The following is a 15,720-nucleotide window of genomic DNA, read 5'->3' on the forward strand; positions in this document are numbered from 1 at the left end:
GGCCTGTTGGTGTATTGAATGCGGTTTTCCATTCATCTCCCTCCCGGATCCGCACTAGGTGGTAAGCGTTTCTGAGATCCAACTTGGTAAAAACAGTGGCTCCCTGGAGCAACTCAAAAGCAGAGGTGAGCAGAGGCAGAGGGTAACGGTTTTTCACTGTGATGTCGTTGAGTCCCCTGTAGTCGATGCAGGGGCGAAGAGATCCGTCCTTCTTCCCCACAAAGAAGAAGCCAGCACCAGCAGGAGATGAAGATGAACGGATTAATCCTGCGGACAGAGAGCCATTGATGTAGTCCTCCATGGACTTTCTTTCAGGAGCAGACAACGAATAAAGACGACCCTTTGGAGGGGCTGTTCCAGGGAGGAGGTCGATGGCACAGTCGTACGGTCGGTGAGGGGGCAGAGATGTGGCTCTTGCTTTGTCAAACACCTCTCTGAGACCATGGTAGCATTCTGGGACATTGGAGAGGTCAGGAGCGGAGTTAGTAGGTACTGGCCGAGGGGGTAGTGCGGCAGCAAGCAGGCAGGTTCGGTGGCAGTCCTCTCCCCACTCCCTGATCACCCCGGTCACCCAGTCGAGCTGAGGGTTGTGCCGGCGGAGCCATGGGTAACCCAGGATGAGGGGTTGGCCTGGAGAGGGGAGCAGGTGAAACTGGATAGTCTCTTGATGGTTTCCGGACAGACCCATCGAGACCGGGGCCGTGACATGAGTGACCGATCCGAGTAAGTGTCCGTCCAGTGCCCGGGCAGGAATAGGAGGTGTCAAACGGAGGTTCTCCAGTCCCAGTTGGCGTGCCAGCTTGATGTCCATTATGTTGGCTTCGGTGCCAGAATCCACCAGAGCAGCCAGGGTGTGAGTTGAGTCAGAGAGGCGGAGGTGAACTTGCAGCAGGGGTTTGCGGTCGGAGGACTGGATGGTCATTGAACTCAACCGGACTCCCCCTATGCCCGGTGAGCTTCGGCCCTTTAAAGGGCAGGTTACCACACGATGTCCATCACCTCCACAATAGAGGCAGAGGTTTGAGGTGAAGCGTCGCTGGCGCTCTGCAGGAGTGAGAGAGGCTCGCCCAATCTCCATAGGCTCAGACTGATCAAGCTGACCTGGGTGAGTGGCAGTAGATGACAGGAGCCCAGTCGGATCTCTCCGAATGCCGGTAGTAGGTGGACCTTGGCGCCCCCTCTCACGACGACGGGTCTGTATCCTTCTGTCGATCCTGACAGTTAGTGCGATGGCTTCATCAAGAGTGGAAGGCAGTTCATGGGAGACCAACTCGTCCTTGATATAGTCAGCCAAACTATGGAAGAACGCGTCCACCAACGATGGTGTGTTCCAAGAACTTCGTCTAGCCAGGGTTCGGAAGTCGATGGAATGGTCTGCGACTGTACGTCTGCCTTGTCGAATACTGAACAGTTCACGAGACGCCTCTGCGGTTGGTGAATCCAGGTCAAACACCCTCAGCATCTCCTCAGCAAACAGGTCGAAGGTTGCACATGCGGGGGTTTGACGTTCGAACTCTGCTGTTCCCCAGAGTCGAGCTCGGCCCGTCAGGTGAGTGATGGCATACCCAACTTTAGCCCCCTCCGTGGCGAAGGTCCTTGGCTGCAAGGAGAACTGAAGTCGGCAGCTAGTCAGGAATGGCCGGACCTGGGTTGAATCGCCGTTGAACCGCTCGGGGTTTCCAATCTTGGGTTCCGGAGCAGCGGCTGCAATGACCGGGGCAGGTAACTCGGGGGCAGGGCTGGTGGGCAGACTGGCTGGGGTCAGGTTGGTGAGGAGTTGAATGATCATGGCGAGTTGTTGTTGCTGCTGCTGGAACTGCTGCTCATGCTCATCGGTTTCCATGTCGGGGAAAGTGTGCGCTGAGTCCATAATGGTCAGATCGTACTGTCACGGTTCAGACAGACGACCAGAGGACCACAATTGCGTCACACCAGAAAGTTTATTAAACTTAAGGGAAAAGGGAAGTAGGGAGTGAATGAAGGCTCCAGGGGTAACAGGGATCCCGTCCAATGTGCTGGGTCTGTGCCCCCCCCAGTGGCAGCGATGCGTCCTATGAAGCCGGTGGTGGGTGGTCCAGAAGTCCTGGGGGGGGGGAGACACAGACACAACAGGGCGGAATGAAACAAGGCAGCAGTACAGTTCAAGGGAAATCCAAAATACGTAGTAGCAAGGCAGAAGGCTGGTCAGAGTTACCGGGATTGAAGAGTAGTCAGGAGTCGTAATGGCAGAAGCAGGTCTGGATCTCCTGGGGCAGATGAGTATCCAAAAATCAGGCAGGTCCGGGGTCACAAAACCAGGGTGAGCCAGAAGCGCGAGCAAACAGGTTCCGGGTGTGAGCTTTGCAGACGATCTGACACCGGAGAGCTGAAAGACAGGGCCTTAAATACTGGGAGAGGTAGTGGGTAATGCAGCGCAGCTGGCAGAGTAATTAGAGCAGAGCAGAGCAGGGACAGGTGGAGCTAGTTAGGCTGAGTAGAGAGAGTGGTGAGCAGAGTGGAAGAAAATAAGGTGGTAACCCGGTGGAGTGAGAGGCTCATGACAGGTGAGGTCCATAGTCCAGTCATAGGTACCCTGGTGAGGTCCATAGTCCAGTCATAGGGACCCTGGTGAGGTCCATAGTGCAGTCATAGGTACCCTGGTGAGGTCCATAGTGCAGTCATAGGTACCCTGGTGAGGTCCATAGTCCAGTCATAGGGACCCTGGTGAGGTCCATAGTCCAGTCATAGGTACCCTGGTGAGGTCCATAGTGCAGTCATAGGTACCCTGGTGAGGTCCATAGGGCAGTCATAGGTACCCTGGTGAGGTCCATAGTCCAGTCATAGGTACCCTGGTGAGGTCCATAGGGCAGTCATAGGTACCCTGGTGAGGTCCATAGGGCAGTCATAGGTACCCTGGTGAGGTCCATAGGGCAGTCATAGGTACCCTGGTGAGGTCCATAGGGCAGTCATAGGGACCCTGGTGAGGTCCATAGTCCAGTCATAGGTACCCTGGTGAGGTCCATAGGGCAGTCATAGGTACCCTGGTGAGGTCCATAGGGCAGTCATAGGTTCAATTGGTCTGGTGAGAAGAGGGGAGAGTCTGAGTATGCAGGCCATGGAAGAACTGGGACATTTTCAGCTTCAAGGAATTGTGTACAGATCCTTGTGACATGGGGCCGTGCATTATCATGCTGAAACATGAGGTGATGGCGGCGGATGAATGGCACGACAATGGGCCTCAGGATCTCGTCACGGTATCTCTGTGCATTCAAATTGCCATCGTTGTCCGTAGCTTATGCCTGCCCATACCATAACCCCACCGCCACCATGGGGCACTCTGTTCACAACGTTGACATCAGCAAACCGCTCACCCACACGACGCCATACACGCTGTCTGCCATCTACCCGGTACAGTTGAAACCAGGATTCATCCGTGAAGAGCACACTTCTCCAGCGTGCCAGTGGCCATCGAAGGTGAGCGTTTGCCCACTGAAGTCGGTTACGATGCCAAACTGCAGTCAGGTCATGACCCTGGTGAGGACGACGAGCAGGCAGATGAGCTTCCCTGAGACGCTTTCTGACAGTTTGTGAAGAAATGTTTCAGCATGCCAATTACACCCTCACTCAAAACTTAAGACATCAAGCTTTTTGTGCATATGGAAAATGTCTGGGATATTTTATTTTAGCTCATGAAACATGGGCCCAACACTTTACATGTTGCGTTCATATTTTTGTTCAGTGTATATCAATATTTGCCCATAAAGGAGTTTCCACCGCCATTTCTCGCATAATGAATTTTTCCCCCACAATAAAATCCCATTTCCAAGGAGCAAATGATCTGTCTGCAATAATACATTTGTACTGAAACTTCCTAACAGAAACTAACAGTACTCAAATGGCAACCTATTCCCCAGACCAGAACTAAAAGTAGTGCATTTATATTTATAACTACTAAAAGTACTATATATATAAAAAAGCACTCTCTCTCTCTCTCTCTCTATATATATATATATATATATATATATATATATATATATATATATATATATATTAGGGGTGTAACGATCCATCTACTACATCGATGTATCGATTTATATTCCTATGATCCAACTACATCGATCTGTGCTCGGCGAGTTGGCCTTTTGGACAACATATATCGATCTAACATCGTTTTAAAATGTAATAAATCGATTGTATCGATACTAGGAAATAACCCATTGGATTTAAGCACGTCAGACTTTATATGCAGGGGTGCACATAACTGGTACGCAGGTACGCAAGCGCGACAAAAATCAGGAATGCGTAATGCCACTTGTGTTACTACGCGCCTTTGCGTACTTGACCGATCTTCTCATCTAACCTTACACATGACATGTTGCTTGTCAACTACTGTCAGGGATTTCCAAAAAGCAACAGACATTAAGCAGCTTCTTTGGCGTTTCGCCACCTACAAAGAAACGCCAACTGGAGCCAGAGCCGAAGAAAATACTTTTTTCGGAAAAGTGGCTCCAAGATGTGCAGTGGCTTGAAGCTAACGATGAGCGCACTGAAATGTGGTGCAAGATTTGCCGCTCAAATCCACATCTAGCAGACAAAACAAGTGCATTTTATAAAGGCTCAAAGAATTTCAACCATCCTTTATTTGACAAACATGAAAAGAGCAAGGAGCACACGAATGTGGCGCAAGCCATTGCTAAACAAGCTAGCCGAGAAGAAATGTCCAGTCGCCCACTTGCCAGATGGCGAGACAAGCTGAATGAAGAACAGCGGCAAGCTCTGTTTAATATTTTTCTCCTCGCCTTCCATAAAGCTAAACACGCACGTCCCATGTCTTCCTATTCTGAGGATGTTCCTTTACTGAAGCGGCTAGGAGTAAATATATATACATATCATTCACGTGAAGGGGGCACACGGATCATGCAGAGCATCGCTCACACCATCAGCGGGGAGTTACGAGCCAAGTTGCAGTCTGCTGAATTTTGGGGGCTGCTTTTTGATGGATCTGAGGACATCACAAAAACTGAGCAGGAAATCGTTTACATTGTGTCAGTGTCCAGCAACGGAGAGTTTACTTCAGACTTTATTGGACTGATTGAATTGGGTGCTGACCGAACTGCGCAGGCCATAACAGACGGACTTGTGAGACTTTTCAGGACACAGGCTTGGATGACTGGACAACAAAGTTGGTCGCTGTGTTTACAGACGGGGCTGCTGTCAACGTAGGTACAGTGGGGGAAAAAAGTATTTATTCAGCCACCAATTGTGCAAGTTCTCCCACTTAAAAAGATGAGAGAGGCCTGTCATTTTCATCATAGGTACACGTCAACTATGACGGACGAATTGAGAAAAAATAATCCAGAAAATCACATTGTAGGATTTTTTATGAATTTATTTGCAAATTATGGTGGAAAATAAGTATTTGGTCACCTACAAACAGGCAAGATTTCTGGCTCTCACAGACCTGTAACTTCTTCTTTAAGAGGCTCCTCTGTCCTCCACTCGTTACCTGTAGTAATGGCACCTGTTTGAACTTGTTATCAGTATAAAAGACACCTGTCCACAACCTCAAACAGTCACACTCCAAACTCCACTATGGCCAAGACCAAAGAGCTGTCAAAGGACACCAGAAACAAAATTGTAGACCTGCACCAGGCTGGGAAGACTGAATCTGCAATAGGTAAGCAGCTTGGTTTGAAGAAATCAACTGTGGGAGCAATTATTAGGAAATGGAAGACATACAAGACCACTGATAATCTCCCTCGATCTGGGACTCCACGCAAGATCTCACCCCGTGGGGTCAAAATGATCACAAGAACGGTGAGCAAAAATCCCAGAACCACACGGGGGACCTAGTGAATGACCTGCAGAGAGCTGGGACCAAAGTAACAAAGCCTACCATCAGTAACACACTACGCCGCCAGGGACTCAAATCCTGCAGTGCCAGACGTGTCCCCCTGCTTAAGCCAGTACATGTCCAGGCCCGTCTGAAGTTTGCTAGAGTGCATTTGGATGATCCAGAAGAGGATTGGGAGAATGTCATATGGTCAGATGAAACCAAAATAGAACTTTTTGGTAAAAACTCAACTAGTCGTGTTTGGAGGACAAAGAATGCTGAGTTGCATCCAAAGAACACCATACCTACTGTGAAGCATGGGGGTGGAAACATCATACTTTGGGGCTGTTTTTCTGCAAAGGGACCAGGACGACTGATCCGTGTAAAGGAACGAATGAATGGGGCCATGTATCGTGAGATTTTGAGTGAAAACCTCCTTCCATCAGGAAGGGCATTGAAGATGAAACGTGGCTGGGTCTTTCAGCATGACAATGATCCCAAACACACCGCCCGGGCAACGAAGGAGTGGCTTCGTAAGAAGTATTTCAAGGTCCTGGAGTGGCCTAGCCAGTCTCCAGATCTCAACCCCATAGAAAATCTTTGGAGGGAGTTGAAAGTCCGTGTTGCCCAGCGACAGCCCCAAAACATCACTGCTCTAGAGGAGATCTGCATGGAGGAATGGGCCAAAATACCAGCAACAGTGTGTGAAAACCTTGTGAAGACTTACAGAAAACGTTTGACCTGTGTCATTGCCAACAAAGGGTATATAACAAAGTATTGAGAAACTTTTGTTATTGACCAAATACTTATTTTCCACCATAATTTGCAAATAAATTCATTAAAAATCCTACAATGTGATTTTCTGGAAAAAAAAATCTCATTTTGTCTGTCATCATTGACGTGTACCTATGATGAAAATTACAGGCCTCTCTCATCTTTTTAAGTGGGAGAACTTGCACAATTGTTGGCTGACTAAATACTTTTTTTCCCCACTGTATCTACAACGGCGTTGTGCCAAAACTCCGGCAACATGCTGCGGTTGGAGACTCCCTTGTGCACATTCTGTGCACCGCACACACACTGGAGAATTGCGCGAAATCAGCTGATCGCAACGTTCCTTACTGTGAGACATTTCATCGCTCTGTGGTCAAGCTGCTGCAGTTTTATTTACAAAAAGGTGGAGCAAAAAAACTGCTGCACTGAATAAGCTATGTGAAGAAAATGGGATCTCCTTTGTGACGCTGGGTAAGTTTCATAATATCAGATGGTCTGCATGGAGGCATGAAACACTGTTAAAAATATCAAGACTATTGCCAGCCATTAAAATGCAACTGGTTACGAGTGATAACAGTGACTTGCAGCATATCTGCACAGAGCGTTTTCAGTGCTTTCTGTCAAACATGCTTGACATTTGCAACATTTTGAAGACCACATCCATTAGGTTTCAGAAGGAAAAGCTGACCATTGGAGAATGTAAGGATGAACTCATGGTGGCCATTGGACAGTTCACATTTCTGCTTGATGGTGAAAGCCACAGGGCACACACTGTTTCCAATGCTGATGCTGACAGAGACAATACTCAGGGGGTTAATTGAAGAGTTTGAAATCAGATATGACTCCCTCAAGTCATTCTTAGTATTTGATCCTTCAACATGGCCTCAGGAAATGCAAGACCTCCACAGTTTTGGAAACACAACAGTTTGCAGCATTCTCAAGAAATATGAGGCCACCTTGCAACTTGACAAAGATACCACTGTGACAGAATGGATGCGCTTAAAGCTGGCAGGAAAACGCCTGGGAGCCTCTTCTGTGTATGACTTGGTCCAAATAGTAAATACAAGTAACCCAGATGCTTACTCCAACATCAACAAGGTGGTTAAGCTGTCTCTTACACTGCCTTTAAGCAGTGCAGCTTGTGAGAGGGGATTCTCACATCTCAACATAATAAAAAGTACAGATCTCGTCTGTCACATGCTCGTCTCTCAGCACTGATGCACATTCACCTGTCAAAGCAGACCACAGAGACATTTGACCCAAAGCCTGCTGTTGACCTGTGGACGGAGACAGCTAATCGGAGGCTCAACCAAGGACAGGGAGGTGCATCTGCAGCATCTTCATCATCTACCATGCAGGAAGCTGAAGCAGAGGACAGTGGGGGGCGACACTGAAGAGGACAGTGGTGGCGGCACTGAGGACAGTGAGGAAGACTGCACTTATTAAGACCACGCTACATATGGGGTGAGTACCAGACACCATCTGCTGGTACTCACCTGAGTAACTCACTGAAAAGGTTATGTGCACCCCTGTTTATATGGATGTTTTTTCTTAGCACTTTTAATGATAAAGGCTTTAAACATTACTCGATTCAGTCTGCCTATCCGTGACGTCATCGCCCCGCGCCAGCAGCAGCGCAAAGGCGCCAAGACAACAAAACATAGCATGGCGGACGACAGAGGAGAAGCCGACGAGCGAGAAATTATCAAGCCACCATTGCGGTCCTTACAAGAAACAGGAATCTAGGAATCTTCACCTGCACTGTCCAGTATCCAGGTATTTATTTCAGTCACACTGGTTGAATTTTTGGCTAAAAGGTTACTGAATCGATTTCAAGTCACTGAATCGTTTCGGATCGTATCGTTCTAAATGAACCAATATCGTCCTTGAATCGTATCGACAACCACGAATCGTGATACAAATCGAATCGTTGTTAAAACGAATCGTTACACCCCTAATATATATATATATATATATATATATATATATATATATACAGTGCCCTCCACTATTATTGGCACCCCTGTTTAAGATGTGGTCGAGGACTTCCAAAAATTCTCATTTTTTTTTAAACAACATAGAATCCAAATGCAAAAAAAATAGAAAAATCCAACCTTTTATTTAAGTACATTACTTTGGTGGTAAAAAAAAAATCACACATTTAGAAAAAAAAAAACTTGAAATCATGTGTCCCACAATTATTGGCACCCCTAACAATTCCGCTGAAAATGTTAATTGATTTTTAAAAAAATATATTTTTCTGTAGTTGCTAAAGTTGGTCAGGGTATCTATGAACTTGTAATTAGTAATTCATGACTTCCTGTTTCCCTGGGGTATAAATATGACGTGACACAGAGGCCTAATTCTCTTACCCATTTGTCAACATGGCAAAGACAAGAGAACACACCATTCAAGTAAGGCAGATTTGTGTCGACCTTCATAAGTCAGGCAATGGCTACAAGAAAATAGCCACTCGCCTTAACTTGCCCGTATCTACAGTCAGAGGAATCATTAAGAAGTTTAAAACAACTGGAACAGTGACAAACAAGGCTGGAAGAGGTCCCAAGTTTATCTTGCCACAACGCACAGTGAGGAGGATGGTAAGAGAAGTAAAAAAAAGTCCTAAGCTCACTGTCACAGAATTGCATCAAAGAGTGACATCTTGGGGTCACAAAGTCTCCAAAACAACCATCAGACGCTCTCTACATGCCAACAAGCTGTTTGGGAGGCATGCAAGGAAAAAGCCTTTTCTCACTAACACTCACAAACGTAAACGTCTGGAGTTTGCTAAGCGGCACTGGGACTTCAACTGGGATCGTGTGCTTTGGTCAGATGAGACTAAGATTGAGCTTTTTGGCAACAAACACTCTAAGTGGGTCTGGCGTAAAACAAAAAATGAGTATGCCAAAAAGCACCTCATGCCCACCGTGAAGTATGGTGGAGGATCTGTGATGCTGTGGGCCTGTTTCTCTTCCAAAGGCCCTGGGAACCTTGTTAGGGTGCATGGCATTATGAACGCTTTGAACTACCAGGACATTTTAAATAAAAACCTGATGGCCTCTGCCAGAAAGCTGAAGATGGGTCGTCATTGGGTCTTTCAACAGGATAATGATCCAAAACATGTGGCAAAATCTACACAAAAATGGTTCAGCAGTCACAAACTCAAGGTCCTCCCATGGCCATCTCAGTCCCCAGACCTCAACCCAATCGAAAACCTGTGGGGCGAGCTAAAGAGGAGAGTGCATAAGAGAGGACCCAGGACACTGGATGATCCCTCTCTCTGTGTTCTCCAATCTTGTGAAATGTTATAGGAGGAGATTAAGTGCTGTCTTGTTGGCAAAAGGGGGTTGTACAAAGTATTAACATCAGGGGTGCCAAAAATTGTGGGACACATGATTTCAAGTTTTTTTTTTCTAAATGTGTGATTTTTTTTTTTTTACACCAAAGTAATGTGCTTAAATAAAAGGTTGGATTTTTCTCTTTTTTTGCATTTGGGTTCTATGTTGTTTAAAAAAAAAGGAGCATTTTTGGAAGTCTTCGACCACATCTTAAACAGGGGTGCCAATAATAGTGGAGGGCACTGTATATATATATAATATGGAATAGACTACCATGTGGGACAGGCCCATAGTCTACCAGAATAAGGGGACCTCTAACCATTTAACTTTTACTTCAAATATACATATACCATTTTTTGCCTGTAAATATAAGTTTATAACAAGTAAATATACAGTTGAAGTCGGAAGTTTACATACACTTAGGTTGGAGTCATTAAAACTTGTTTTTCAACCACTTCACACATTTCTTGTTAACAAACTATAGTTTTGGCAAGTCGGTTAGGACATCTACTTTGCATGACACAAGTACATTTTCCAACAACTGTTTACAGACAGATTATTTCACTTATAATTCACTGTATCACAATTCCATTGGGTCAGAAGTTTACATACACTAATTTGACTGTGCCTTTAAACAGCTTGGAAAATTCCAGAAAATTATGTCATGGCTTTAGAAGCTTCTGATACGCTAATTGACATAATCAAGTCAATTGGAGGTGTACCTGTGGATGTATTTCAAGGCCTACCTTCAAACTCAGTGCCTCTTTGCTTGACATCATGGGAAAATCAAAAGAAATCAGCCAAGACCTCAGAAGAAAAATTGTAGACCTCCACAAGTCTGGTTTATCCTTGGGAGCAATTTCCAAAGGCCTGAAGGTACCACGTTCATCTGTACAAACAATAGTCCGCAAGTATAAACACCATGGGACCACACAGCCGCCATACCGCTCAGGAAGGAGACGCGTTCTGTCTCCTAGAGATGAACGTACTTTGGTGCGAAAAGTGCAAATCAATCCCAGAACAACAGCAAAGGACCTTGTGAAGATGCTGGAGGAAACCGGTACAAAAGTATCTATATCCACAGTAAAACGAGTCCTATATCGACATAACCTGAAAGGGCGCTCAGCAAGGAAGAAATCAGCAAGGAAGAACCCCCACAGCATCATGCTGTGGGGGTGCTTTGCTGCAGGAGGGACTGGTGCACTTCACAAAATAGATGGCATCATGAGGAAGGAAAATTATGTGGATATATTGAAGCAACATCTCAAGACATCAGTCAGGAAGTTAAAGCTTGGTTGCAAATGGGTCTTCCAAATTGACAATGACCCCAAGCATACTTCCAAAGTTGTGGCAAAATGGCTTAAGGACAACAAAGTCAAGGTATTGGAGTGGCCATCACAAAGCCCTGACCTCAATCCTATAGAAAATATGTGGGCAGAACTGGAAAAGCATGTGCGAGCAAGGAGGCCTACAAACCTTACTCAGTTACACCAGCTCTGTCAGGAGGAATGGGCCAAAATTCACCAAACCTATTGTGGGAAGCTTGTGGAAGGCTACCCGAAACGTTAGACCCAAGTTAAAGAATTTAAAGGCAAGTACTAATTGAGCATATGTAAACTTCTGACCCACTGGGAATGTGATGAAAGAAATAAAAGCTTAAATAAATCATTCTCTCTACTATTATTATGACATTTCACATTCTTAAAATAAAGTGGTGATCCTAACTGACCTAAAACAGGGCATTTTTACTAGGATTAAATGTTGGGAAGTGTGAAAAACTGAGTTTAAATGTATTTGGGTAAGGTGTATGTGAACTTTCGACTTCAACTGTAGGTTCATATAGAAATTCTTTGCTTTTGACTTTTATTTGTAACCCTCCTGTGTTTCTCCAGTGTAAAGACTTCTTCAGGGCCGGGCGGGGGATTTATGAAGACCTGTGTCGCAGACTGCCACTTTACTCCTCAGACTTCACAGATGGTAGGCTGGGCCAAACTCCTTTGATAATCCGTTTTTTCTGTCAACACCTCAGTGGTGCGTCTCTCACTGCATTATTCTCAGATTTTCAATTACTATATTTTATATATATATATATACCTGTCAAAAGTTTGGACACCTACTCATTCAAGGGTTTTTCTTTATTTTTACTATTTTCTACATTGTAGAATAATAGTGAAGACATCAAAACTATGAAATAACACATATGGAATCATGTAGTAACCAAAAAAAAGTATTAAACAAATCAAACTCATCCCAAACCATCTCAATTGGGTTGAGGTCGGGGGATTGTGGAGGCCAGGTCATCTGCTGCAGCACTCCATCACTCTCCTTCTTGGTCAAATAGCCCTTACACAGCCTGGAGGTGTGTTGGGTCATAGTCCTGTTGAAAAACAAATGATTGTCCCATTAAGCCCAAACGAGATGGGATGGCGTATCGCTGCAGAATGCTGTGGTAGCCATGCTGGTTAAGTGTGCCTTGAATTCAAAATAAATCACAGACAGTGTCACCAGCAAAGCAACCCCACACCATCACACCTCCTCCTTCATGCTTTACGGTGGGAAATACACATGCGGAGATCATCCGTTCACCCACACCGCATCTCACAAAGACACGGCGGTTGGAACCAGAAATCTCAAATTTGGACTCCAGACCAAAGGACAAATTTCCACTAGTCTAATGTCCATTGCTCGTGTTTCTTGGACCAAGCAAGTCTCTTCTTCTTATTGGTGTCCTTTAGTAGTGGTTTCTTTGCAGCAATTCGACCATGAAGGCCTGATTCACACAGTCTCCTCTGAACAGTTGATGTTGAGATGTGTCTGTTACTTGAACTCTGAAGCATTTATTTGGGCTGCAATTTCTGAGGCTGGTAACTCTAATGAACTTATCCTCTGCAGCAACGGTAACTCTGGGTCTTCCATGGTTTTTGGGACTGCACTTGAAGAAACTTTTAAAGTTCTTGAAATGTTCCATGTTGACTGACCTTCATGTCTTAAAGTAATGATGGACTGTCGTTTCTCTTTGCTTATTTGAGCTGTTCTTGCCATAATATGGACTTGGTCTTTTACCAAATAGTGCAATCTTCTATATACCCCCTCTACCTTGTCACAACACAACTGATTGGCTCTAACGCATTAAGAAGGAATTCCACAAATTAACTTTTAGGAAGGCACACCTGTTAATTGAAATGCATTCCAGGTGACTACCTCATGAAGCTGGTTGAGAGAATGCCAAGAGTGTGCAAAGCTGTCATCAAGGCAAAGGGTGGCTATTTGAAGAATCTCAAATATAAAATTTGATTTGATATGTTTGTCACGGTTTCGGCCGAGGCAGCTCCTCCTCCTTGTTCGGGCGGGTTTCGCCGGTCGTCGTCTCCGGAGTACTAGCTGCCACCGCTCCATGTTTCCTGTTTTGATTAGTTCTGTCTGTTAGCCACACCTGTCTTGTGTTATGTCTCATTAAGCACCCTATTTAGTTTCCTTGTTGTTAGTGTAGTGTTGTGTGTAATTGTTTTGTGTCAGGTGTTTATGCGTGTCCCGTGTTTCGGCACGCCATTTGCTAATTAGCTTCCTCCTCGGTTGAGGAGAGTTTTGCGCCCTGTGTTGTGCGCTCGTGTTTGGACGCCTGTGTGCGTCTTTTGGCCTCTGGCTGTTTTTGGATTATTTTGCACTCTCCAGTAAAGCCTTGTTGGACTGTCTCTCTGCTTCTGCGCCTGATTCCACACCACACCATTTCTAACATCGTGACAGAATTACACACCAAGATATGGAATCAGCAGGAGCACACGTCGACAGCGTGGAGGAACGTCTCCTGGGACAAGAGCACCGCATCAATCGGATCGGGCACGCTTTGGAGGGCGTCATGGACACCCTTCGGCGATGGGAGACCAGCGGTGTTCCCACAGCCCCACCTGTCGCTCCTTCACCACCAGACAACCAGCCCACCCCTCTACCGGAACCCAGTGGAATTCGGCTCTCGCTCCCGAGGGCGTACGACGGCTCCGCTGCCGGGTGTCAGGGGTTCCTTTTGCAAGTGGAGCTCTACCTGGCCACCATACACCCGGCGCCCTCGGGATACGAGAGCGTTCCGCCCTCATCTCCTGTCTCACCGGCAAGGCGTTGGAGTGGGCCAACGCCGAATGGAGGGGAATAGACTCCGCCACAGTCACCTATGCGGAGTTCTCCCGCCGTTTCCGTGCGGTCTTTGACCATCCACCAGAGGGAAGAGCGGCGGGGGAACGTCTATTCCACCTCCGACAGGGGATGAGGAGCGTACAAGAGTTTGCGCTGGAGTTCCGGACTCTAGCGGCTGATGCGGGGTGGAATGAGAAGGCCCTCATAGACCACTTTAGGTGTAGCCTTAGGGAGGACGTCCGCAGGGAGTTAGCGTGTAGGGACGCTACATTAACGTTCGACCAGCTTGTGGACATGGCTATTCGTCTGGACAACCTACTCACGACTCGCGGACGTCCCAGATGGGGGCCTCCCATTCCACCCTCCAGCGCCTCCGAGCAGAGTCCGATGGAGCTTGGAGGGGCTGGCGCTAGAGGGAGACGAGGTAGGAACCCGAGGGGGGCAGTCTCCTGCACCAGGTGTGGCCGCGGAGGGCACACCGCGGCTAGGTGCTGGGGAGGGTCCTCTGAGGAGGGAGATGGCAGGCCATACAGTGGGGAGTTCTCCCAGGTGAGTAGGCGCCCTACTTACCCAGAGCTTTCTGTCGTCCACTTTACATTACCTGTTTGTTTTCCACAGGTTGCACCTCGTTCCCAGCATAAGGCGCTAGTCGATTCAGGCGCAGCTGGGAATTTTATAGATCGTAAATTCTGTGTTAAGTTAGGGATTCCCCTCCTTCCAGTCGATAAGCCTTTCCCCGTACATGCCTTAGATAGTCGTCCGTTAGGATCTGGGTGGGTTGGGGAGCTCACAGCGCCACTTAGGATGATGACGCAGGGGGGTCATGAGGAGATGATTCAACTCTATCTGATTGACTCTCCTGCGTATCCGGTGGTACTGGGGCTTCCCTGGTTGACTACCCATGATCCTACTATTTCGTGGCGAGAGAAGGCTCTTAAAGGGTGGTCTGCTCAGTGTGAGGGGTTATGTCTGGGTGTTTCCGTAGGGGCGACCTCGGTGGAAAGTCCGAACCAGATGTCAGCACTGCACATTCCTCCTGAGTATGAGGATTTGGCACTCGTGTTTAGTAAAACCCGAGCGGCACGATTGCCACCTCATAGACAGGGGGATTGTGCGATAGACCTCCAGACAGGAGCCGCGCTTCCGCGGAGCCATGTGTATCCTTTGTCACAGGAGGAGAAAAGGGCAATGGAAACTTACATTGCCGAGTCTCTGAGACAGGGATACATACGGACCTCTACTTCTCCCGCGTCCTCGAGCTTCTTTTTTGTGAAGAAGAAGGATGGAGGTCTGCGTCCGTGTATTGACTACCGCGGTCTCAATCAGGTGACTGTTAAATATAGTTATCCACTTCCGCTGATTGGGACTATGACGGAGTCATTGCACGGGGCACGGTTCTTCACAAAATTGGACCTCAGGAGCGCATATAAGTTGGTGCGCATTAGGGAGGGCGATGAGTGGAAGACAGCATTTAGTACTACCTCCGGCCATTACGAGTATCTCGTCATGCCATATGGGTTAATGAATGCTCCATCAGTCTTCCAATCGTTTGTAGATGAAATTTTCCGGGACATGCAGGCGCAGGGAGTGGTGGTGTACATCGATGATATTCTTGTGTACAGTTCTACTCGGGCCGAGCATGTAGCCCTGGTGCGCAGGGTATTGAGG

The 15,720-nt window shown here is 46.9% G+C and overlaps 1 protein-coding gene across 1 annotated transcript in view; it reads left to right on the top strand.

The window, feature by feature from the left end:
• LOC311121494 (solute carrier family 4 member 11-like) overlaps positions 1-15,720 on the top strand; it is a gene marked incomplete at both ends in the record, with an annotated part of 170,904 nt that overhangs the window by 100,541 nt on the left and 54,643 nt on the right. Inside the window, one exon of the mRNA XM_084195976.1 lies at positions 11,817-11,901. Coding sequence (XP_084052102.1) covers positions 11,817-11,901 — 85 coding nt within the window. The remainder of the gene's footprint in view (positions 1-11,816; positions 11,902-15,720) is intronic.

This window comes from Coregonus lavaretus (assembly GCF_964263955.1).
Source record: "Coregonus lavaretus genome assembly, contig: HAP1_SCAFFOLD_404, whole genome shotgun sequence".
Lineage (NCBI taxonomy): Eukaryota > Metazoa > Chordata > Actinopteri > Salmoniformes > Salmonidae > Coregonus > Coregonus lavaretus.